Consider the following 22,509-nt stretch of genomic DNA (forward strand, 5'->3'; position numbering starts at 1 on the left):
CCAACTCTCCCAGCCTGTCCTCCCAGCAGAGGGGCTCCAGCCCTCCCAGCATCTCCGGGGCCTCCTCTGGCCCTGCTCCAACAGGTCCATGTCTTCCCTATGTTGGGGGCTCCAGAGCTGGAGGCAGTACTCCAGTCCACTGCTGCCTGCACCCTTGCTCCAGGTGCTCCCAGTTGGTTCAGCCTAAACCTGCCAACCTTCTATGGAGCTGAGGAAGATCAGAGGGAATCCGAGTTTGTAGCAGCTGCTTTAGTTCTGGCTTTGGGGAAGAAACCAAAGGAAATGCCTGTCTTAAACTGAAACCTTCCCTGAGCAAGGGAGCCCGTTATGCAAAAAAAAAAAATCAACACTTTGTAACAAAAGAAACACTCAAGAGTTGTTGTTTTACAGATGTATTTTGGAGCACAGTTAAATCCTCTTTGAAATAATCTCTGGTGTTAAGGAATAGGGCCATGCATTATTGAACTTCTACCGTAACATAAACTGTATGGGAGGAAGGGAGGACAGACAGGACCAACTTCACGACACCGAAGGAAGCTGGGTGGGAACCACCGGTCCCAGCGTGTACCAGCACTGTCCCACAAGCCCTGGCTGGAAGGTGTGGATCAAATCTGTCTGATGGAGGAAAACCCCTGTGTGATGGGAGGTTGGGGTCCCCAGAGGACCAGCATGGGATGCGACCCCAGCTGCTGCTGCAGCAGCACACAAGAACCTGCTCAAGGACCCCAAAACCTCTTCCCAGGGAGTGCAGCAACATCTCTGTGCAAAAGACTGCTTCGTGGGGGAACCAAAATGGGGGAAAATCTGCCTGGCTGCCATGCCAGCACAGACTGGTGCAAAAAAAAAAAAAAAAAAACACCTCTGGTCAGGGGAGCTGTGGATAAATCCTGCCCTGCTGCCACTGGTGAGGTCTGCTATGCAATGGCTGGCTGCGCTCCTGTGTGCATGAGGAGCTCTCAAGCCCGACGCCTCGCAAGCCTTTGGCCAGCTCAAGGTTTATTCCTTTAGTGTAGACAGCAATGGACCGAACGCCCCTCCTGCAAGGCGAACCCTTCTGTGTGTAGCTATCAGGACACCGCCACACAGCACCCCAGCACTGCAACACATGGCCCCACATCCATCAGCGGTGATTGGGTTCAGCAGGAGCCCAACAGGGCTTGTGGTCCTGCCAGCAGGGAGACGCTCATGCGATGCAGCTGGGCTGGTCCTATCCAGGACCCATCTTCCCTGAGACAGGCAACCAAACTGCCTGCCCAGGGTACACCCAGCAGCTGTCAGGTGTATCCTAAATACAGCCCATCCCGCTGCAAAAAGCCTTCCCAAAGTAGTTACCATCTGCGGCACACATCCCTCTCCAAGTGCTCTCTCCGTGTCCAAGTCCCAATACCACCCTGGAGCAGAGCTGTACCTCTCTTTGGGACTGCGCTGCTCTTCATAGTGCAATTGTTTTGATACTGTGATTTCCTTTTCAGGCCCACGGGAGGTGGTATGCTCCCGAGTGTTCAGGTACCCTCAAAACGTTAAATATGCGTCGCAGGGTTGATCTCACCCAGGATGAGCTACCTGCGCCACACAAGTGTTTGCCCTCTCCAGAAAAGACAAGGTGGGAGGCTCATCAGCTGGCGCAGCCTTCCCCGTGAGGCATCCTTGATCTCTTGCCACTTCTCAGCTCAGGCAGAACGAAGCAGTCTTTTGTCCTTGCGTCTCAGAGCTGGCTCGTTTAGTACCTGGGCATCTTCTGGTTACCCAAACTTCCCCAGTGACTTCAGAGCTACAGCCTGGACCAAAGAGACAACTCCCTTCTGCTTTCTCTGCTACACATCCCGGTCGAGACAGGCGCAAGGATGGGGCTTTGGTCCAGCTGGAGCCTGAAGCTAGATCTCCAGAAGCCAACTTGTTGCTGGCCTTGCTGGAGTGGAGGTGTCTTGTTCTGGCACCATGGACTTCGGATCGAAAAGAAAAAACATACATATATCGAAACAAGCTTAGGGTTTCTTGAGGAGTCCAAGTTCATCACCTCTCCCTGCAAGCCAGGGAGTCAGTCGATGGGGAAGCAGGCGGCTGGCATGGGCGCCCTGCGGAAGAGCAGGCTGGAGCCGCGGAACAGCTGCCCCTGAGAAGGAGAGAGCAGAGGGTCAGGGCAGGCGTGCTGAGACCTGGCTGGAGAATCGCAGCTGGGCTAAAAGGGACCAACTCGTGCCCACCACGGGGCTGCGAGGCCTGAGCACCCCGCAGGAGAAATCGGGGTGAGAGCCCGGCGAGTGCTGGGGTTGGGCATTTCCCCCAGGGATGAGTGACGGAGAAGGGCAGAGACATCTTGCATTGCTGCATGCAATGCACATGCCACAAGTTTGCAGGCTGCAAGCTCGGGGCATCTAATGGGCAAGACCAGTACTGCCATGCCTGGTACCAGTGCCAGAACTGGAGGGATGGGAACAGGTTACAGAGCACATCAAGGATGTGGCACAGGCACTTCTTGGGCAGTGCTGGAGACCTCATGAAGAAACAGAGGGAGCCCAAAATCTGCCTGTGCCCTGCTTCCTCACCTGAGCACTGAGGTACCTCCAGCAATGGATCCAGGATGTAAAGGCGGGAGCATAGGGAGGGAGGCCGGCACGCAACCTGCACAGCAATGAGAAAGAGCTGGGACAGTCTCTACAGATGTCACATTATCCAGACAGGTAACACAAGAGCAGCAATAAGTGTAAGCGAGGACACAGAAACAGTGTCCGCACCGGGCTGAAGGCCAAATGACCAACTCATTATTTACAATGCAACAGATCATGTAATTTAATTACCCCTGGAGTGTACAAACAAGGAGCGTTACCTGGATACACCAAGACCAGGACTATACGATCTGTCTACACCTTCAAGAGCGAACAGATATTGAGACATTACACAGCAGCTTGGATCCAGTCCCCTTCCCACAAGCACAAAGGCAGAAGATTTCTTCCAGCAGTGGGACTGGGAAAGCTACCTTGGTCCTGCTCCTGTCTGCACCCACCGCCGCATTAGGAGCTCTGCTCTCCCTTGTGCTGCTCCCTGGAGCCCGCACAGTCCCTTTGATCCCTTCTGCCTCCAGTCTCATTCAGATTGGACCACACCACCTCAACTCTCCCTATTTCTCTCCACTTGAGCTTTTATGCTGCTCTTGTCTGTGCCCTCTGATCTAAAATTATAAGCAACCTGGGACAGGAAACGAGCCAACTCTGCGAGGTGCCATATAGTTTACGGTTCTGTATGAAAGCTTTACGATCGTTAGCAGAGGATTCAGACAACAAGGGGCTGGAAGAAAGGAAGGGAAACCCTTAGATCTCAGTGTGATGGACATACCCACAGTTGTTCACTGCCATGAGATCTCCCACGAGAAGGAATGGGTACGTCAGCATGCTCACGGCGATCTGAAAGCACAGAAAACCGGTAGCCTCTCTAATGTTCACCACGTCAAAAAAGCTAGTCCCAGCTTTTGCACGTTAACAAAGTTATCATCTTCTTTGGAGACAAAGTACAGACCAGCCTTTGTCCCCAGACCAAGAGCTCTCACCCCACAGCAGCAGGAAGAGGAGAAATGGCATGGCAGTTGCCTACGTACCCCCATCACAAATTTTGTGTAGCTCCGGATCACCGATGCCTGGCTGAACTGCAAAGAGAAACCACAGGGATTGTGGAGGAGGTGGATGACACTGGGCTGTCACTGTCACTACACGACACCCCTCTGAGCCTGAGATGATGGGTGTGGGGCAAGGGAAGAAGGCAGAACGCAACGGCAACTACACAGCATCCCAGCTGAGAATCAGGAAAGGCATTTGCTATCAAACCTGATCCCCTAAACTGCAGCTGAAACACAACCCTGAGCAGAGGCTGCATCTTTAGCACTTTCACAGTGTTTTACAGAAAGCCCAGTGTCTGTTTGTATTAAATTAGCCATTAACCTCCCATTAACTCCTTCAAACTGCAGGTGCTTGGTATGGGCCCCCCAAACCTTCCATCAGGCATTTCCACTCACGTTATCGTCCACCGCGTAGGTGTTGATGAAGTGAGCCAAGAGGTTGCAGCACCAGAGGAAGATGACATCCCCCAGGATGTGAGGGACTAAACCGCTGCAACAACAAAAAGAGGGGCGTGAGGTGCAGAAGGGTCCCAGTGCTGCCTTCCGAGGTGCCCAGCCTGCCCGCCCTCCCTCCACCAGCGTAGAAGAACCCCACTTCCCCAAAACGCATCCTTATTTTGGGAGGAATTGAAGGGAAAAGGGAAAAATTTGACCATAGGAAATTCCATCTAAACATGAGGAGGAACTTCTCTCCTGTGCGGGCGGCAGAGCACTGGCACAGCTGCCCAGAGAGGGGGGGAGTCTCCCACTCTGGAGCCATTCCAAACCCGCCTGGAGGTGTCCTGTGCCACTGCTGGAGGTGCCCCTGCTCTGGCGGGGGGTGGGACTGGCTGGGGGAGCTCCAGAAGGCCCTTCCAACCCTCACCAGTCTGTGATTTTGGGGAAGAGCTTGCCTGGCCTTCAAATGTGGTCCTACGTGCACTGCTCTGGACAGGGGATGCTCTGGAGTAGGAAGTTTGGGATCTGCCATGTGGGCACAACTCAGCCAAGTCCCCTTGTTCTACCCCAAACCCCTCCTTGGCCCAACTCCTGCTCTGAACCCCAGGTGAGACACAGATGAAGAGGGTTTCTGTTAAGCTCGTTTTGCAGATGCTCTTCAGGATGCAGAAGGAGAAGTTCATCTCTTTGTGGAATCTCCCTCCTTTTAGAAATTAAAATGAGGGAGGTTGTTCCCGCAAAACTTGCTCTGCTGCAAAGTGGGATTAACTGGGGTGTCGTGGTTTTACCTCAAACCAGGACACTGGGGGCAGCACTCCAGTCCCTGATTTTCCCAGTCCCTGCTGCCACATGAGAGCACGGGGACGTGGGGCAATGTGCTGCTTTGGCTTACAGCTCCCATCGACACGCCAGCTGGAGCTCCCAGCAGCACAAACACCCCCAGCTTCCACAGCTAGTGGCACTAAAACATGGAGGAAAAAAAAAAAAAAAAGCATTCCAGAGGGTTTCTCCAGTTTGTCAGTGCTCCTGCAGCATCTGTTGCACCAGCACGGGCATTGAGCGTAGGGCCTCCTGCTTTGGCTGTGCGGTTGTTCCACTGTGAAAGGATCCAGGTGTGTGTTAAACCCGCCTGTTTCACCAGCAGGCGTGTTCAGACAGCTCTTCTGAAAATGAGCCTGTTGAGAACCACACAAGTGTTTGCCGGGCTGGGAAGAGCCACCTCCAAGCACACCAGTCCGAGTCATTTGTTTTTTCCCAAACGCAAGGCTGCCTCTTCGGAGCAGGGGACCAGTTTTCTTTCCTGCTGTGGTCGCTTGCAGCAGCGGAACAGCACTGGACTGCATGGACTGTATGCTCTGATCCAGCCTGCTTTGCTTGCTTGGTGTTAGCATTTATACTTTTTGGAGACAACCTGTGTATTGTCAAGGCCCCAGCAGCTCTGGAGATGAAGCCGAGGTCTCAGGGGTTAGGCACAGCAGAAGTCTTCAGCAGAAGATCTGCTGGCTTAAAAGATGTGATACATGAGAGCAACGGACGGCATAAAGAAATCAAAGCCCTCTAGTCCCAAAGAGATGGTCTGCTTTGCATTTAGCATTCAGCCTTTGCAAAAAATCCTTTTACTAACTCAAAGTCAAGTCTGAAACAGGCTCCTGAGCTTCTGCAGATACAACAGGGCCTTAATAAAGACCAGAAACGGAGGGTTGGTCCAGGACCAACTGGGCCATGGCAGCCACGTAAGTAAAACCTCACCCATCTGTTGATAAAGAATCGGATCATTTGTTCCATTTGCAATAAGGATCCCATCCCTCTCTCTCCTCCATCATCAGAGTAATGATGGATGCTTCGCCTGAGTTTGCAGGGTGCCTGGAGACCAGGGGTCTGAGGGTGCTGCAGAAGGGGACTAATAAACCCAAATTCATTTGTGCTACAGATCTCACACCCAGCGAGATGTCCAAGGAGATCTGGACTAGGAGTATTTTTAGAAGATGACAAGTCATTAAAAAGCTGAAACAGCAGCAGGCAGATGATAAAGCCTAGATGTATGGTGACGCTACCCAGCAGGAGAAACCCCAGTGCTGGGCAGGGCTGGGACAAGCCATCTTTGAGGTGACTGTGCAGAGTTTTGGAGCCCCAGAACATCCTTCTGTCCTGCTTGCAGGCAGGAGGGCGCTGCAGATATGAGACGAAGCAAGATACATCCATCCCCTGAAAAGTCTTTATCTCTAGCCAGGCATGCATCCAGAGCGAGTGTGTGCTGCTGTTATTGCTGCGTAGAGGTTATAAGGCCATGAGAAATAAGTTCACCGCAGGGATTTTAAGGGAGTGGACGTGTTTGGATTGCGTTAGGAGGGCTGCGAGCAGAAAAGCAGCAGTTTGGTCCTACAGATGCTGTTTGTGTTCCCTTCGTGGCAGTGTGATTTCCTAGTGGGGCTGTAGAGCATGTACAACTTCAGAGCCCTCCCGAGACATTTTGGGTTGTGTTAAAGCCTTTCCTGTGAACTATTAAGTTTAATTAGGCTACCAACAGTGTTTATTTTATGTGAAGGAAGGGAATGCAGTGGCTCCTTTCACGTTATTTCTTCAGGAGGTGGAGGAGAGGGAGGACTGCTGGGCAGCACGCTCCAGCCATGCCCCACGCACAGGGAACATCCCAGAGGAACCTGTATTTAACAGAGGAGATTTGGGGCCGCACAGCTCAGCAGAGAAGCTGTGGGCTGCAAAAGGAAGATGCAGTGACACTCAATTGACAGGGTCTCTGCAGGTCCCTGGCCTTTTCCCCAAGGACACAGTGAGACCCCCTGCGATTGCTCACCTACTCCTGATGCCTTCATGTTTCATCTGGAGGCCCAAATTTTGTGACTGCAGAGACAAAGGCATGAAAGCCCCTGAAAGCCCCTCCTGAAATTTCAGAGCTGCCTTTACTGTTATTAATATAAAAAAGCCAGTTATCCCCCCACCGGGAGCGGAGGCAGCAGGTGGTTCTGCTTTTATACAGATGTGAAAAAAAAAAAAAAAAGGCAAGAAGTGTTAATTAAGGGTTCAAGCAAAAAGGTGTCTGCTAGACTTCCACTTCAGCGACGCCATCAATACGCCATCAATTCACCATGCTTTGTAAGCGGCTGGAAGCGCCTTTCAGCTCTTTCTGGTCCAGGCAGCGATGCTGAGCCAGGCAGCACCACGCTCGCACCGCACGGGCAAACCTGCTGCCAGCACGAACCACCTGCTCATTACAAGCCCCCACGGTGCTCTTCAGGGGAATGTGCTTCTTATCCAGGCCCTGGCTTTTACTTCAACAAGGGGTCTCATTGTTGCCCTTGATCTTGGTGCCTGTTGCACAAACAAATGCTTTAAATGGCCCTTCACTGAAACACAAAGAAGCACCAGAGGGAAAAGGAAGGTAAGAAAAAATACAGAGTTTTCTCTGGGCTCTGAAGGTTTGATTGAAGATAAGATCTGGGGCAAACTTAATGGTCAAACTGGAGCACTGTCAAAGGCACAGATTTAATCTGTGCTCATGGGAGTGATGTGAGAGTCCTGTTCGGTCAGACAAGGTTTCAGATGGGGGGAGCTCAGCGCCACTCTGAGGTTGGCAGAGCAGCCAGGAGAGCCACTGGTGCCTTTGGACGATGGTAGAAAGTATTTAAACAACTCACGTACACAAAGAATCCCAGGATCCCTTCTTCCTTAAATATCCTGCCGATGGCGCTGAACACACCACTGCCAAAAAAGGAAAAGAGCTATAAGCATGCTGGGGCTGCTCTGTCTCTGTCCTACACAGCTTCACATGCACTCTGCAGCCACCAGCCATAGCAGCGTCCCCCCGAAGCCACCATGCCAACAATGCAGCGGGCAGCTCTGTTCTGCTCCTTCTCCTCAACCCCTCAAGGAGGGTCATGTCTGCGTTCTGCCAGTCTGCAATAACGCTCAACTTGCTGACAACTGTTTAAATGCTGAAGCTAGAAGAGCTCTGCTTGGCTTTGTGCAGGTGAATGCGCGTGGCGCAACTATGGCACATAATGTGCTTTGATTAGGTTGATTCTCAACCCAAGAACCCTGTCCTGCCGCTGGGAGCTCGTGCTGGCAGTCCTGGGCTAGCTGCAATTGTGTCTAGCATGCTTTCAGGTGGCTGCATGTGTAAGTTTGTCCTGCAGAGAGGCAGGTATTACTGAAAAAAGGCTTGGAAAGACCTTGCAGACTAGCAGGGCTGCACCAACGCTTCATATGACCTACTCTACCTCCCTGCTGACTTTGCTTTCTGTTAACACCTAAAGCAAAAAGGTGAGAGACTCACTGTGTGATCAGCAAGGTGTGTTACAGCCACCAAGATCCCCACAGGCACAAGGCAGAACAGAGGCAGGCCAGGGACAGAGCCCAGCCTCCCCACATCCCTTTACCCCCAACTCATCCACCCTCTAACCATGGCTCAGGTTCACTTTTCAGTCTCCCAAAGCTCCTGCATTGCTGTATCTCCCACTGCCTGGGAACATCTGGCTCCACTGACTCCCAGACTCACGCTTCTATGTGCTCAAACTCTTCAGAGCTGCAGCTGCTCACCTGTATTTGACTTCCCGTCCTACGAACTGGACCATGCAGCGCATAGAGATCACTAGGAAGAAAGAAACATAGGGCTAATAAAGTAACAAATCCAGTTGGGGTTGCAATGGATGTGAAGGAAAATGGAACCTGACCCTCTGTACTCCCTTCCCTGGCCTCGCCTCACCTCCAGCTTCTCTTGGTGGTCCTCATCACTGTCAGACTCATTAGAAACCAGAGCTCTCCCCTAGTCTGTAAGCGGCAGGAAGGATTTCTGTCCCTAACCCCAATGGGATCACTTGGGCAAGCTCTTGGATGAATGGGAAGAGAGCACCTCGCCACTCAGCTGGGTTAGCCCCTGAAGGCCAACCCAAGCATCAGCCTTCCCAAGCACTGCTCGAGACCTGCATCTGTTCTGTGGTTTTGTAAGAAGCCATTTCTCATAGAGAAGTACACGAAGTAAATGGGGTTTTGGGGTGATCCCCAGCCAGGGCAGGGCTCTGCAGTCTGGAGAGGGCTGCCAGGCAGAGGGACAGGACTCACCGTGCAGCGGATGCGAGACAACCCGGGACACGCACTGCATCATCATCTCGTGAGATGTCTGGGAAGGGGAAAAAAAACCACACCTGCATGAAAAGCTGCACTGATCGACCTGCACAGATCAGGCCCTTTTCCTTAGCATAGTGAAACCCATTTCAGGTCCCTCTTCTGAAATCTGTTGTTCATGGTAAACCTCTATGCCTACAAAATATTTAATAGCTGAATACAGAGTGGCTACTAAACACCATGGCCTTTTCACCCAGAATTTCTCTCCAAGTGATTTCACCCTCAGCCCACAGTTTAAGCTTCCTTTGCTCTCCAGGCACATTCCCAATGCGATCTTCCTGTTAACATGCAATATCCACTTCTCACCTCTTTCACCACTTTCCTAAGGGAGGTCTTCACATCATCCTTGTTAGAAACGTGCTCCATGTCTTCCAGTGGAAAGGCCTGAGTGGGGAGAAAAGAAACAATATGGTTAAAACTGACAGAGATGCTGACCCACAAACCCTCAATGCCTGAGGACAGGAGGAAACCACAAGCAGTTGTGCTCTACATGGGAGAAGAAAAACAGGCAAGAAGGAACACAGGAGGAAGGAGGGAAAGCAAAACAGGGGAAGAAAGGGGCCATGAAACTGCTTACAAAAGGCAAGTGGTTGTTCAAATAAATATTGTTTAGTAAATAAGTTTTGGGGTATGGGTACTGTTGTCCTCCTGTCCTGGAGGACTATTCAAAGCGTTTAGGAGATGGAGAGGGACGGGCGCTTTATTCCTCCATGCGCAGTCGTGGCTGGGTGCAGGCACATGCAGGCTCCCTGGCTCGGCTGCAGTAGCACCAGCTGACCCTGCACGCTGATTTATGGAGGGAGAAGCTGACCTTTACCTTCTTCACGCTCCCCCTGGTGATGGTTGATAAAGTGCTTGAGATGAGGCGAGGAGTAAGACCACGGAAGAGGCCTCTTTTCCCATCCACTTCCACGATGTGTCTGGCTGGGTAAGAAAACACCAGGCTGCTGTCAGTCGGGAACCGGCCGACTTGCGGACAGCACCCCAAACACCTCCGGCGTGCAGCCGAAACCACACCAGAGCTCAGCACAGCACGGCAGCTGCTCTGCAGTCCCACCGTAAGTGCTTTATTATAACAGTCCAAAATAAATTTCATATAGGATGCAAAGAATTCTTAAGTATTCTGTCATATCTGTCTAAACTGGAAGGATAGCTCCAGTATTTTGGGCTACTTGATTGCTCACCCGAAAGGGCTATAAGGCAGTTTGGACTGAACCAGGGTAGGGAGGGATGACCTCATGTGTTGAGCAGTGTCACCTCCTCCCTCCGCCCTGGGGGGTCGGACTCAGGGTTAATATGGATCTCGCAAACCCAGGTTCAGTTCCTGCCCACCACCTTCTCCCAGGAAAGTTTCTTCAGGTCTCCAGCCAAAAAATAAGCCAACAGATGCAATTTCTCCCTGATGCAACAAGGTGGAACACGACCCACCATGAGCTTGTGGGTACCAACTGCTCCTGCCCCCATCCTCTGCTGTCCCAAGTGAAGCCAGGAAGGCTCTGCGCTTCTCCATCATCCAAAGCTGTAAATCTGCTTGGAAAATGCATCTTCCAAAGGGCAGCATTGGAGCATTTCCAGACCCAGGTATCCCAGGACAGGTTTGCGGTGCTTACGTACTGGTCCTGTGTTGGATCTCCCCCACCCCATGGGTACTGCTGTCCAATTTGGGATTGGCTCAACTCATCTCTCAGATCTCTGTGCTCCCCTTCCCCCCAGCAATCCCGCTATGAAAGCAACCCCAAAGGTTACAGAGTGTTCACCTCCCTCTCCTGTGCTGCTCCACCCGCAAAGAAAGAAAAATAGTACTTCATTTTCCTTCTAAACATATTACCATCCTTTTTCTTGGTATTTCTGTCCCTTTAGGGCTCCATCTACAATACAAATGAGCAGGGCAGGCGGCCAAGTTATTGCAGGGCTATTTTGTAGCGAAGAAAAGTGCTTCTCTGTCTCTAACACACACAAAACCCTCCACCGACAAACCTATGCCACCTAAACCCCCACCAGCCCCTCCGCTACGGTGCAAACCCAGAGCAACATGCCACGGGAAGGGGATGCAGCACCAACACCGGGACTGCCACCTCCTTGTCCCCAACAACAGGTGGGTAAATATGACGGCTTTGCAACCGGTTGTAGTGGTTTATATCTCATTGCAGCCTCAGGATGACCCCAAGGGGAGGCAGGAGGTCAGCTCAGTTGATCGGTAGCTCCCAGCCCTGGTTTTGGGCAGGACCTCACGCTGGCAGAGAGGGACGGATGTTCGCTCACCATAGGTGAAAAAGCCAGGCAGGTACAGGACTTTCCTTCCCAGCACGTTTCTTCCAATGGTTGGAGGTAGTGGCTCATGCCCGACCTACAAGAAAAACCCAGTCAGCAGGTCCCCTTCCCGGCATTCCCAAAGCCCCCCAGCCACAGGGTCTCAATCCCAGTGTCTGTGAGCTGCCAAAGGGCCACATCCCCTCCCCGTCACCCTCAGATACGTGGGGGTGCCATGACATGGGCAGTCCCTTCCCCATCTTATAGGGTCCCCAGGGTACAGGGGGTCCTCAACCCTCCCATTTTATGGGGTATTTTATTAGAGGGGTTCTCAGGATACCCATTATATAGGGGTTTCTTGTCCCTCCTTATATAGGAGCCCCCACTGCAGAGCGTATCCTCATCCTCTCCATTTTGTAGGGGTCACCACTGTACAGGGTGTTAGCATACCCTGCCATATGAGGGGGTCCTGATGCCCTCACTATAAAGGAGTCCCCACTGTATAGAATTCCTCATCCCTACATTACCTAGGGATTCCTACTCCCCGTTGTATAGGGGTCCCTGTTGTAGTGGGTATCCTCATTCTCCTACAATATATTCCCCCATTTTACAGGTGCCCTTATGCCCCCAACTATACAGGGACCCCCATTATACAGGGTGACCTCATCCCCTGTTATATACGGAGGTTCCCGTTGGATGGGGGTCCTCACTGCCTCCTTATATAGGGGTGTCCCCCCCGTTATATAGGTGCCCCCCTATTATAAAGGGGGGGGGGGAGGCTGTACATATAGTGGTCCCCAGCGCATGGAGGTCTCCATAGGAGCACCTCCCCCGTTACACCGAGGTCCTGATCCCCCGTTATACGTGGGGTTCCCGTCCCCTCGGTGCCCACCACCCTCTCCGCCACCCCTCTACCTCCCTCCTCGGCGGCCCCGGACCTGGACGAGCAGCTTGACGTAGAGCAGCGGGTGGCTGGCGGCGGCGAGCCCCGCTCCCAGCACCACGAACAGCCCCTCGGCGCCCTCGGCCCGGGCCCCCGCCGGGGCCGCCGCCGCCGCCCGCCCCGCGGCGCCGCCAGGGGGCGCCCGCGCAGCCGGGGGCAGCGGCGCCTCCGCCGCCATGGCCCCGCCGCCACTGCGCCTGCGCCGTCCTCCGCAGTGCGTCATGCGTCACCGCGCCGGGAGGGGTGGGCGGAACCATTGCGTAAAGGGCGGGGGGAGCGCGGGCGGAACCATGGCGGGAGGGGGGATGGAGCCGCGGTGTGAGGGAGGGGACGGGGCGGCGCGGCGCGGCCATGACAGGTCGTGACAGTGCCGGGCATGGGGCTGAGACCTGACTGGGAATCATAGCGTCATGGAATGGTTTGGGTTGGCAGGGACCTTTAAAGACCATCTAGTCCCACCCTCTGCCCTGGGCAGGGACACCTGCTCTCCTCAGAGGGTCGGATCCAGCAGGACATACATGTGGGGGTTGGCTGTGGAGCCTGTGGTGCTAGGAAGCCTCTCACCCATTCCCTTCCTTCATCCCTCCTTCTCAGGAGTCCCCTTCCAGCCTGTTCACAGCCCCTTGTAGCACCGGGACTGTTCAGCCTTGCACACAGCCCCTGAGGGACATCCCAGTGCTCTAACGCCTGGTGGGACGCAGCCCACCCCATTGCAGCAGGTCAGGTCTCCTGCCCAGCATGTCCCCTTGCAGCATCCCCGCTGCTGCTCTGGGCTTGGTTATGCCGCCAGTTTGGGCCACAGGGTGAGGTCCCCCCAAGCTTAACACATTCCCAGTGTTTTCTCAGGGTTTCTCCCACTTGCAACCTGCTGCGCTTCCTCTTTTCTTTTCCTTTTGAGGCTAACCCGGAGACAAGCTCTCCTACCACAGTAAGAAGGACAGCAGATGGTCTTTGCCTTGTGCAAATCCTCTTCCCCGAACAACATCGTGGGTCCCAGGAACACCTTGAAGCAGAGAGTGGGAGAGAAGAAGGGAGCTGCAGCCATCAGCACTCCGCAACTCCTTTACACCCAGGACCCGCTCCCAGCCCGTGCAGCCAGTGCCATGGAGGGAGAGGCTGATAATCAACAGAGAGTGCTGAACCTGGTGGCTCTGTTTGAAAAGGACGGGTAAGGAAGGAGCATCCTGGGGGCCGTGGGTGTATGAGGACTCCTTGGTGTGTGGGTTTTGTATGGAAGAAACCCACTTTGGAGGTGGTTTGGAGGCTGGGGAGAAGCTGACTAGGTGATTTGCTATTCTTTAGCACTTAGCTCTGCCCCAATGTCCTCCTCCTGCTGCAGGTCATGGACAGAAGACTGAAAACCTCAGTGGGATGTGACTGACTTTGTTGGAGGTTTCTGTGCTGGGCCCAGGGTTAGGTTGTGGCATGCTTGTTCCCTCCATGCTCAGCACCTTTGCAGTCAGCTTAGCTAGTGAATGCTTTTTCCCCTGCTGCTGGGGAAAAAAGATTTTGGCTTGCAAATACGTTGACAGGGGTCTTCACTGGGGATGAGCCGCTGGAGCATCTGGAGGATCCAAGCCTCAGGCACTAGCCTGAGACTATCAAGTTGTTTGCAGCAATGTGGCTCCTAGGAAGGGGAAGAGAAAGCACCATGTTAAGGAGAAGAGCAAGTTCCTTTTGAGCAGTGTGGAAGCCCCATAAAACAGCAGCTTCACTTGGAGCATGAGCTGGGACCCACAGACCCTGAGGTCCCTCAGTTTCCCCATCTGTTGAATCGGGAGATTGAATCTTGCCTTTCCTTGTATCAGTGAGGTGGTCTCAGTGAGCCTTAATGAAGCTGTGTGGTTGGACAGATGAGTTTTGCAACACTTCCTGAAGATGGTCAGGCACAAGATTTCCTTCTGCTCCAGGACCTTTGCCTGCATCTCCATTGCCCCAGGCTTTGTGCTCTGGATGGCTCCAGGGCAGCGTGGTTGTCCCCATGGTCCCACAGTAGAAATTTGGCTTGTGATGTTGTTGTGTTGGAACCATTTGCGGCGTTTGATCTGCCTCCATTTCGCTGCTGTAGTGTGTTTGTTGTTTATCATGAAGCATGAGTTTGATTTAGAGGAAATAAAAGTAACTTATGACTTTCAGAGGAAGCTGGGTAAACTGGAAACAAGTTTTCTGGAACAGAAAACGGTTTAGTCCAAGTCAGCTCAAACAGAAAGAGAGAAGTTCCCTGTTGGATCTTGGCAGTGGGTTTAGGCTGGCACAAGTCTGGGAGGCACCAGGAGGGACAGATAAAGTTTTTCTGTCACGTGAAGGCTTATGTCAGCCCCCATGGACAGGAGGGTATGCGTGCATGGCTGTGGGTGCACTCCTGAGGCACAGACATGTGCTTATCAGCGTGGGGATGGACCTGTCATCCTCTTCAGATGCGCATCTGCCACTCAAGATATCTCCTATCCTCAACTTTGCAGTTTTATGTCCAGTTCAGTCATGGTTTTTCCCTCCTCATTCCACTTCTGTCTGCAGGCCACTGACGGATGTTTTTCCAGTTTCTGCCTGGAGCAATTTACTACAGGAACCAGCTGTTATCATCTTCAAGGCCTGTGCTCTGTGAGGTTTCTCCCCCATAGCTGCTCTGGACCTGTTTTCCTTGTCTTTGCCAGAAAAGGGAAGAGAGAAAGCCACCAAAAAAATACCCGTCTGCAAAACCACCTACACAAACACTCCTTTTGGCTGACACCTCTTGGTTATTGGGCTTTTAAAGCCTCGTGCCCAAGGCTGCTGGCTCCCCACTTTGGTTCCACAGTGGCAGCAGGAAAAAGCCAGAGCTGTACCAGTGTCGCAAAGGGCAGGGCTGTGCTTCGGGCACTGAATGGCTGTGGATGAGCGATGGCTGTGGGTGGGATAAACAGCAGACTCATGCTTTTCTAGAGCAGGATGGGGGCTGACCGCATCAGCAGGAGGCACTGGGAGAAGAGAGGCTGGATTCTGGCCCTCTTGGAGGATGTATGGGCTTTCAGACCCTGGTTTGTGTCAGCAGGGTTGTAGTAGAGCAAAGCAGCATCAGCGTGCTGCTGTGTCTTAGTGCCTTCACTTGACAGTGGCTGTAACCTGGGCCTGAGCGGGCTGCGCTGTGCTGGGGGAATGGGTGAACTGATCACACTGATTCCTCCATGGCAGGGCCGGGAAATTTCCCTGGAGGGACAAGCAGTCTCCGCATGGCCAGGCTACTCCAGCAACCAGCCAGCCCCAGCAGCTTCCAGCATCCCCCACCAGTGAGGGCCAGAGCCTCTCCCAGATGGCTGCTGGGAACCAAGCGGAGCAAGAGAACAAGGAGGAGGAGGAGCAGCAGGGTCAGCGGGGGCTCAGCTTCAAATGCCTCCGTTCTTTCCGACACAAGATCAGCGAGGACAACTGGAGGAGGCAGCAGGACCCAGACCTTGAGACTGGCAGCAAGGTAAGCTCCAGAGGCACCTCAGGTGAGGCTGATGGGTGCCCACACTCAGGCGCGAAGTCACGTGGGCTGAACCAGGTCTCTGTTGGCCCTCAGCAAGTCCCTGCCCTGCAAGAGCCAGTGCGTGGGGTGACAGAGACGTGGCCTGTTCCCTGGTGCTTGGGGCACAAATTCCCATCCCTGCTTGGATGGATAGATCCAAGCAGACCTTGTCTCTTCCAGCTCTGATATAACTATGCTGTAGGGGTCAGATGCACAGGTGAGCCCAGCCAGGTCCATCCCAGGGCATCCTAGGGCTGTGCTGCCCTTTGCCGACTGCAGACGTGTTTCTGCAGGGCTGCATTCAATTCCTTGGTGGAATTTCAGGCCATGGGGTTAACCCATCCCACCCTACCCCACTCCTTAGGATCGCTAGCCCTGTGTTGCTCTGGGAGAAACAGGCACACAGAGAAAGGGGTGACCTAGGAGGACATGATCCAGACTTCCCAACAGCCCCCCAAAATACTTTGTTTTCACCCTAATTTTTACCATATGCTTTGTTGAGATCCTTCTTTTGCCTTCACCTGGAGTGAGGTCCAGTTTGATGTGGGCTGTGAACACTGGGGAACAGAGCTGGATCCCCTTGGGCAGGTGGGAAAATCTTGCGTCACAGCCCACGAGACTGAGCCCTTCTCCCCATGCAGGAACCAGAGGAAAAGAAAATAGCTCTGGAGCTGCTGGAGACAGAGCAGGCTTACGTCAACCGCCTCCACCTTCTCGACCAGGTGAGCTGGGGAGCAGAGGGGCCCACACAAGTCTGGGAAGTGATAGCCCTGCTGCCGTCTGCCCCCACCAGCACAGCTTGGCCACCTATGCACAAGCCAGGGGCTGTTTCCTGGAGGTTTTGGAGAGACTGAAGGTGTACAGATGAGAGTCGTGCTGGGCTGCTGGTCTTCATGGGCAGAGAATGAGCCTGGCCTTTGCCTTTCCTACACCCCACACCTCCAAGGAGCACCTCTGTCCCAGCAAAGCTTTCCATCCCCCCTGCTTCTTCATGGAGGCCTGGGATTTCTCTCCTGCACAGTCAGGCCTTTTAATTGGGTGACATTACACTCTTAGTGAGGGAATGGGATCCTCAAACCTCTTCGTGGCCTTTTCTATTCACCCTTGCTTTCTTCCAGATATTCTATACAGAGTTGATGAAAGAAGCCAAAAATGGGAAGACAGTCCCAGAGGAGGTGGTGAAAATGATCTTCTCCAACATCTCCTCCATCTACCAGTTCCACGCCAAGTTCTTCCTGCCAGAGCTGCAGAAGCGCATGGAGGATTGGTGAGCAGCGGGAAGGGAGGGCAGGACACCTGGGCTGCTTTGCCAGAACGGGGGAGCCGTGATGAATTTGGTCTCCCACCAGGACCAGAGAGCTTGGCCTGTTTTGCTCCAAATGTCTTTGTGCTAGAGCACTTTCTTAAAACACTCCAGCCCACATCAGAGTATTTCTGAAAAGGGGGGGGGGGGTGACATCTCAGGTGCTTTAGGGTTGTGCTGAGGTATGAATGGTCCAGGCTGGCTGCAAGCTGGGCATGTTCTCATTCTGGAGAGCGGGAAGTTGTATGGGGATGTAGCAGGTCACAGCTGTAAACCTCTGTTCTCCACCATGCCCAAGCCACCCCTTCGCTTTATCCCTCGCTGTCTGTCTGCCCAGCTGGACTGAGTAAGCTGCCAGTCTGCGGTTCCCTTCCACAGGAGCTGCAACCCACGGATTGGGGATGTGATCCAGAAGCTTGCGCCGTTCCTCAAGATGTACGGCGAATATGTAAAGAACTTCGATAAGGCCGTGGAGCTCATCACCTTCTGGTCGGAGAAATCTCCGCCCTTCCAGGAGCTCATTGCTGACATCCAGGTAATGGGCCACAGCAGAGTGGGGGACCACAACGCTCCCCGAAATTTGCCCGCAAGGGGAATCAGCAGAGGGTGGGAGCTGCCTTAGTCACTGCTTCTTTCTCCATGCACGATGTGTCTCCCCAGAAGAGGAAGGTCTGCGCCAACCTAACGCTGCAGCACCACATGCTGGAACCCGTGCAGAGGATCCCACGCTACGAACTCCTCCTGAAAGATTATGTCCGAAAACTACCACCCGAGTCCCCAGACCGGGACGATGCAGAGAGTAAGGGCTCCGTCTGGCTCTCCCCAGTGCGGGGAGCGGCAGGGTGGGTTTGTAGGGGAAATAACAACCCCCTAATGTACACAGGCATCAGGATACCTGGATTCTCTCACCAGCTGCCCTGTGCCCTTGGATAAACCTCTCGATCTGATCCTTTTCTAGCAGAGAGAGGGATTAATCTGCCCTTTCAGGGTCTGTGGAGGTCAGCGGGGAAGGTGGGTGGTATTTCAGGATAAGGATGATCCCTCCCAAGCATCCCCCAGGGAGACCTGCAGTGACCGGGGGAGCTATCGGACCCCTGCGGATCACAGCAGCTCCCAGTCCTGCTGGGATGAAGTGATAAACGCGGGCTGGCTGTCCCCCCGGGACCCGACCGTGGCACCCCACGGTCCGGACGGACCCAGACGCTTGTGCAGCGTTCAGGACCATTCAGGTTGTGTCCAGGGGAGGGCAGCAGCCACCGCACGTGTGACTCCCCCACGAGGGAGAGACTCCGGGGTTTTCTCCCACAGCTCCCTAGCAAGTGTTTAACCCTCCTCCCCTTCTCTTCTCGTTGCAGAGGCCCTGGAGATGATTTTTATGGTGGCCAAGCACTCAAACGCAGCTATCGCCGAGATGGTGAGTGCCTGTCCTGGCTGGCAGTGCTTTGCAGTTCACTGTATGGTGATTTGCCAGATTTCCTCATGCTGTGCAACTCAGTGGAGCGCAGCTCTACCCTGAACGGGACAGGAGCACTGTGGGTTCAGCAGAGGAGGTTAGACCCTGCTCTTGATGCCTGATCCAGTCACCTCGAGCCTGGGGAAGTCGTGTGTGCAACATCAGCCATGATGTGACACTGGCTGTTTCAAGGCTGGGAGCTACTCTCAAAGCTGTGCCACCTCTCCTGGTACTCAGCAGCTGGCATGGGAGGTGGGGATAGAGGGGACCCAAGGGTGACAAGGTTGTGGCTGCTCAGCTCCCCACAGAAATAGGTCCCTTTGCCTTCCCCCAGGAACGGCTGCAGAACCTCTGGGCGGTCTATCAGCGGCTGGGCCTCGAGGATGACATTGTGGATCCCTCCAACGAGCTGATCAAGGAGGGACCGATCCAAAAAATCTCCACCCGTAACAACAGCACATCGGAGAAGTACCTGTTCCTGGTGGGAGCTGGGATGCCCAGGGGAAGGGACAGGGGTTGTATAGGATAGGAATGGAGAGAGGGGCAGCGCAGCCTGCCTGGGGTGTTACTGGGTAATCTCTACACAGAGGGGATGAATTCAGAGCTGGGGGATTTGAGCCCTTTGGTGCAGGGCACCCTTTAGAGGATGTGGTTGGGAACCTGCTTATCCCATGGGCACGTCACGCTCCAAGAGTGCTTTGCCTGGGCAGGGTAGGAGAGGGCTGGGGCAGAAGCAGTCACTTTTTAGGCTGAATTCTTCCCAAGAACCAGCTCAGCGCCATGGGGGTGAAGGACCCTGGATCCCAGGGAAGTCCCCAGCTCTGAGCAGGAAGGTGCTGGGCTCCAACCAACCCTCTCCTCCTCTCCCATGCCCAGTTCAACAACATGCTGCTGTACTGCGTGCCCAAGGTCATCCAGGTGGGTGCCGAGTTCCAGGTCCACCTCCGCATCAACGTGGATGGCATGAAGGTCAGAGAGGCACCTTGTCTTTGTGCTTCCCCTGGACCCTGGCTCCCCTAAAATGCACACCACTCTGGGGTCTTAATGTGGCTGCTGGCCTGCAGTTCCTCGGAAAGGAGGGAGGAGTTGGAGCCAGGGATGGCTTTGTGGGTGAGGAGGACTGATTAATATGCTCTGATCCTGTGAGACTGCAGTGCAAACTCATGCACATCAGATTTAATGGGGCCAAAGGGCTTGGGCCTGAGGCAAATCCCTGTCCCCCACATAGAGGAAGGTCCCTGTGTGCTGGATATGGGTTCAACTGCTCCACATCCTTTCTTTTGGTCTCTCTCAGGTGCGGGAGCTGAACGACACACAGTTCCCTCACACCTTCCTGGTCTCGGGAAAGCAGCGGACGCTGGAGCTGCAAGCTAGGTAAGGGGAAGGGCGACAGTCCTGCAGACCCTCTAGAGGAGGAGTGACACCAACTCATCCAACTCCTGTTTTGTACCAGGTCTGAGGAAGAGATGAGCGCCTGGATCAAGGTACCACTGAGTGCTGGGAGAGGCGGCACATCTCACTCGCCCCAAACCGGGCTGATCCCCTGCTGCCTGTGTCAGGGGCAGACCCCAACTGCCCCTCCAGCCCTGCCTTCCCCTCTAGGCCTTCCAAGATGCCATTGACAGGAAGGAGAAGAGGAGCGAGACCTTTAAGACAGCAGTGCATGGGCTGGAGACAGGCACGTCTGCATTGAAGGTAACCCTCCTGTCCTCCCCATGCCTTGCTGCCTCCAGCACTCCCCTGCACGGAAGCTCAGGGAGATCCCACCTTGCTGTGCCTCAGTTTCCCTAGCTAAACAGAGCTGGGGGCGAAAGCTGTAGACAAGGGGGAAGGTCTGGGGAGGAGAAAGGTGAGAGCAGAGGGGCTGGGACCACCTGGACCACAGCTAGCTAGCCCCAGCAATGCTATCTCCCACCCCCAGACGGAGGAGCTGGGTCGCCGAGCTCCACAGTGGGTGCGGGACAACCTGGTTACCATGTGCATGCGCTGCAAGGAGCCCTTCAATGCCATCATGCGCCGGAGACACCACTGCCGAGCTTGTGGATACGTGAGTTACCCTGTCCCCTCTCCCCTCCCTCCCTCCTGCCCTGCTCAGGTGGCCACTGGGGCAGGAACCCTGAGTACCCCTTTCCCTGGCTCCTGCCCCTCAGCTCCTCACAGATTGTCCCTGGGATCCCCCAGCCCTGCCCCAGTCTCACCAGTGTCCCTGTCTGGTGGTTGTAGGTGGTGTGCGCTCGCTGCTCTGACTACAAGGCTGAGCTGCAGTATGATGAGAACCGCCTGAACCGCGTATGCCAGGAGTGTTATATCTTCCTGACGGGCCACGTGGTGCTTGAGGACCAGGAGGAGAAGCACAAAGGCATCCTGGAGGTGACCGCTGCCCATCCTCCCCGTGCCCTGCTCCTCTGTCCCTCTTCCTCCGAGCTCTGCCACCCACGCCGGTCCCCAGCCCTGCTGTCACAGCTTGGCCGTGTGCCTGCAGCAGGAGGGGTGGGAGTCGCTGCTGCAGCAGTCAGAGGGTGCCTGCGAACTGCAAGGCCGGTGGATGTGCTAAGCCCCCTCCGTCCCACCCTGTGACCCTGGGGACCAGGCAGCCGGGGCTCCCTCTCCCACAGCATCTCAGCAGGACCCTCACACCCAGGACCACGCCTCGCCTGCCCCTGGTTTGGGGGCAGGGAATTCCCCAGGAAATTACCTTCGCTCAGAGCCCTTTCTGTCTCCCGCATGGGGTATTCAGGCATTTCTTTGCTGGTTTTTTGGCAGAAAGGAGCTGCAGAAGTATCAGGCAGGAGTTTGCTGTGCAGTTCCCTGCAGCTGCTGGACAAGAATGGCAAAGGGAGCACACGGGGCTGGTTCGTGATCCCACAGGATGATCCCCTTGTGCTGTACATCTACGCAGCCCCCCAGGTAAGGCCAGGCTCGGCTCCATCTTCAAGGGACATCCCGGTGAGCCTGTCCCCTCCCTCTCACTGCTCTCTCTGCTCTTGGCAGGACGTCCGAGCCCACACCTCCATCCCACTGCTGGGCTACCAGGTGAGGGACCTGCCCCAGGGCGATTCCCGCCACCTCTTTCAGCTGGCGCAGTCCCGGCAGGTCTATACCTTCGTGGCTGACACGGAGGAGCTGAAGCAGCGCTGGATGAGGGCCATGGCGCGCTCCGCCGCAGGGATCATGCACCCGGAGGAGGATGAGGATGCAGACTCCTGCGACGAAGCAGAATGAGGCCATGCCCACCTTCTGGGCTGCCTGGGGGGTCAAACCTCCCCCTGCCCGTCCTGCCCGCGCCTGGCTCCAGGCAGATCCGCGATCTCTGCGTTTTGATTTTTCATCACAAAAAGGGCAAGGCTGAGCAGGGGGGCACGTTTGCCACCACACGGACAAGCTGGATGCCCCTTCCCCTCCCTCCTTGCTCTCCGCACCGCACGGAGACGGTGGAGGTACCCAAACTGTGAGGTGGAGGGAGAACCAGGCGTTCTGGGGAGCCTGTGTCCCCGCTGCCAGCCGGACCCCGGGATCCGCTGTGCCGCGCCACCGACTGCCGCCCGAGGGCAGCAACGCCTCAGCCTTCCTCCGAGCCCGGGAACTGCTATGATAAATCCTACCTGCAACCCTTGTGTGCCGTCTGAGGAGGCTTTTTTGGGGGTGTATTTTCCAGAGCGCCCGATGGGATTGTCACCGGGGTTCCACGTCGCCCTATCTGTAACCAGCCCCGGTCTGATACGCTGCAGAGACCCAGCTTGTACATCACACTCACCGGGCTCGGGGACCCTCGTGCTGGATTTAGGGTGTCCCTCTCCCAGCCTGTCATAGCCCCTTGGCCTCGCACTGCTGCGATCCCATGGTGTGGGGGTACCCCTTAACCACAGCCACCCCCAGCCTGCGTTGC

At 54.8% G+C, this 22,509-nt stretch overlaps 2 protein-coding genes across 2 annotated transcripts; one reads left to right on the top strand and one right to left on the bottom strand.

Moving 5' to 3' along the window:
• Positions 1-385: 385 nt before the first annotated feature.
• On the bottom strand, positions 386-12,558 carry MTCH1 (mitochondrial carrier 1; the record flags this gene model as incomplete). The annotated part of the gene is made up of 12 exons (XM_082494691.1): positions 386-2,113; positions 2,547-2,622; positions 3,334-3,401; positions 3,593-3,640; positions 4,007-4,100; positions 7,706-7,765; positions 8,603-8,654; positions 9,125-9,182; positions 9,494-9,571; positions 10,005-10,111; positions 11,450-11,534; positions 12,376-12,558. 12 exons carry the CDS (start codon positions 12,556-12,558, stop codon positions 2,039-2,041), a joined length of 984 nt encoding a protein of 327 aa, XP_082350817.1. The 3' UTR covers positions 386-2,038.
• FGD2 (FYVE, RhoGEF and PH domain containing 2) lies at positions 12,557-22,218 on the top strand (the record flags this gene model as incomplete). Its single annotated transcript, XM_082494584.1, is given in 21 exon segments — positions 12,557-12,623; positions 13,038-13,201; positions 13,205-13,220; positions 13,223-13,396; positions 13,399-13,433; positions 13,436-13,548; positions 15,552-15,828; positions 16,509-16,589; positions 16,986-17,134; positions 17,549-17,705; positions 17,831-17,969; positions 18,526-18,584; positions 18,958-19,104; positions 19,500-19,592; positions 19,918-19,997; positions 20,077-20,107; positions 20,226-20,318; positions 20,545-20,670; positions 20,847-20,993; positions 21,387-21,530; positions 21,615-22,218. Coding segments are annotated over 21 exon segments (2,523 nt in total). The 3' UTR covers positions 21,846-22,218.
• Between the last annotated feature and the right edge of the window lie 291 nt (positions 22,219-22,509).

Source organism: Vanellus vanellus (assembly GCF_965231255.1).
Source record: "Vanellus vanellus genome assembly, chromosome: 23".
In the NCBI taxonomy this organism is placed as follows: Eukaryota; Metazoa; Chordata; class Aves; order Charadriiformes; family Charadriidae; genus Vanellus; species Vanellus vanellus.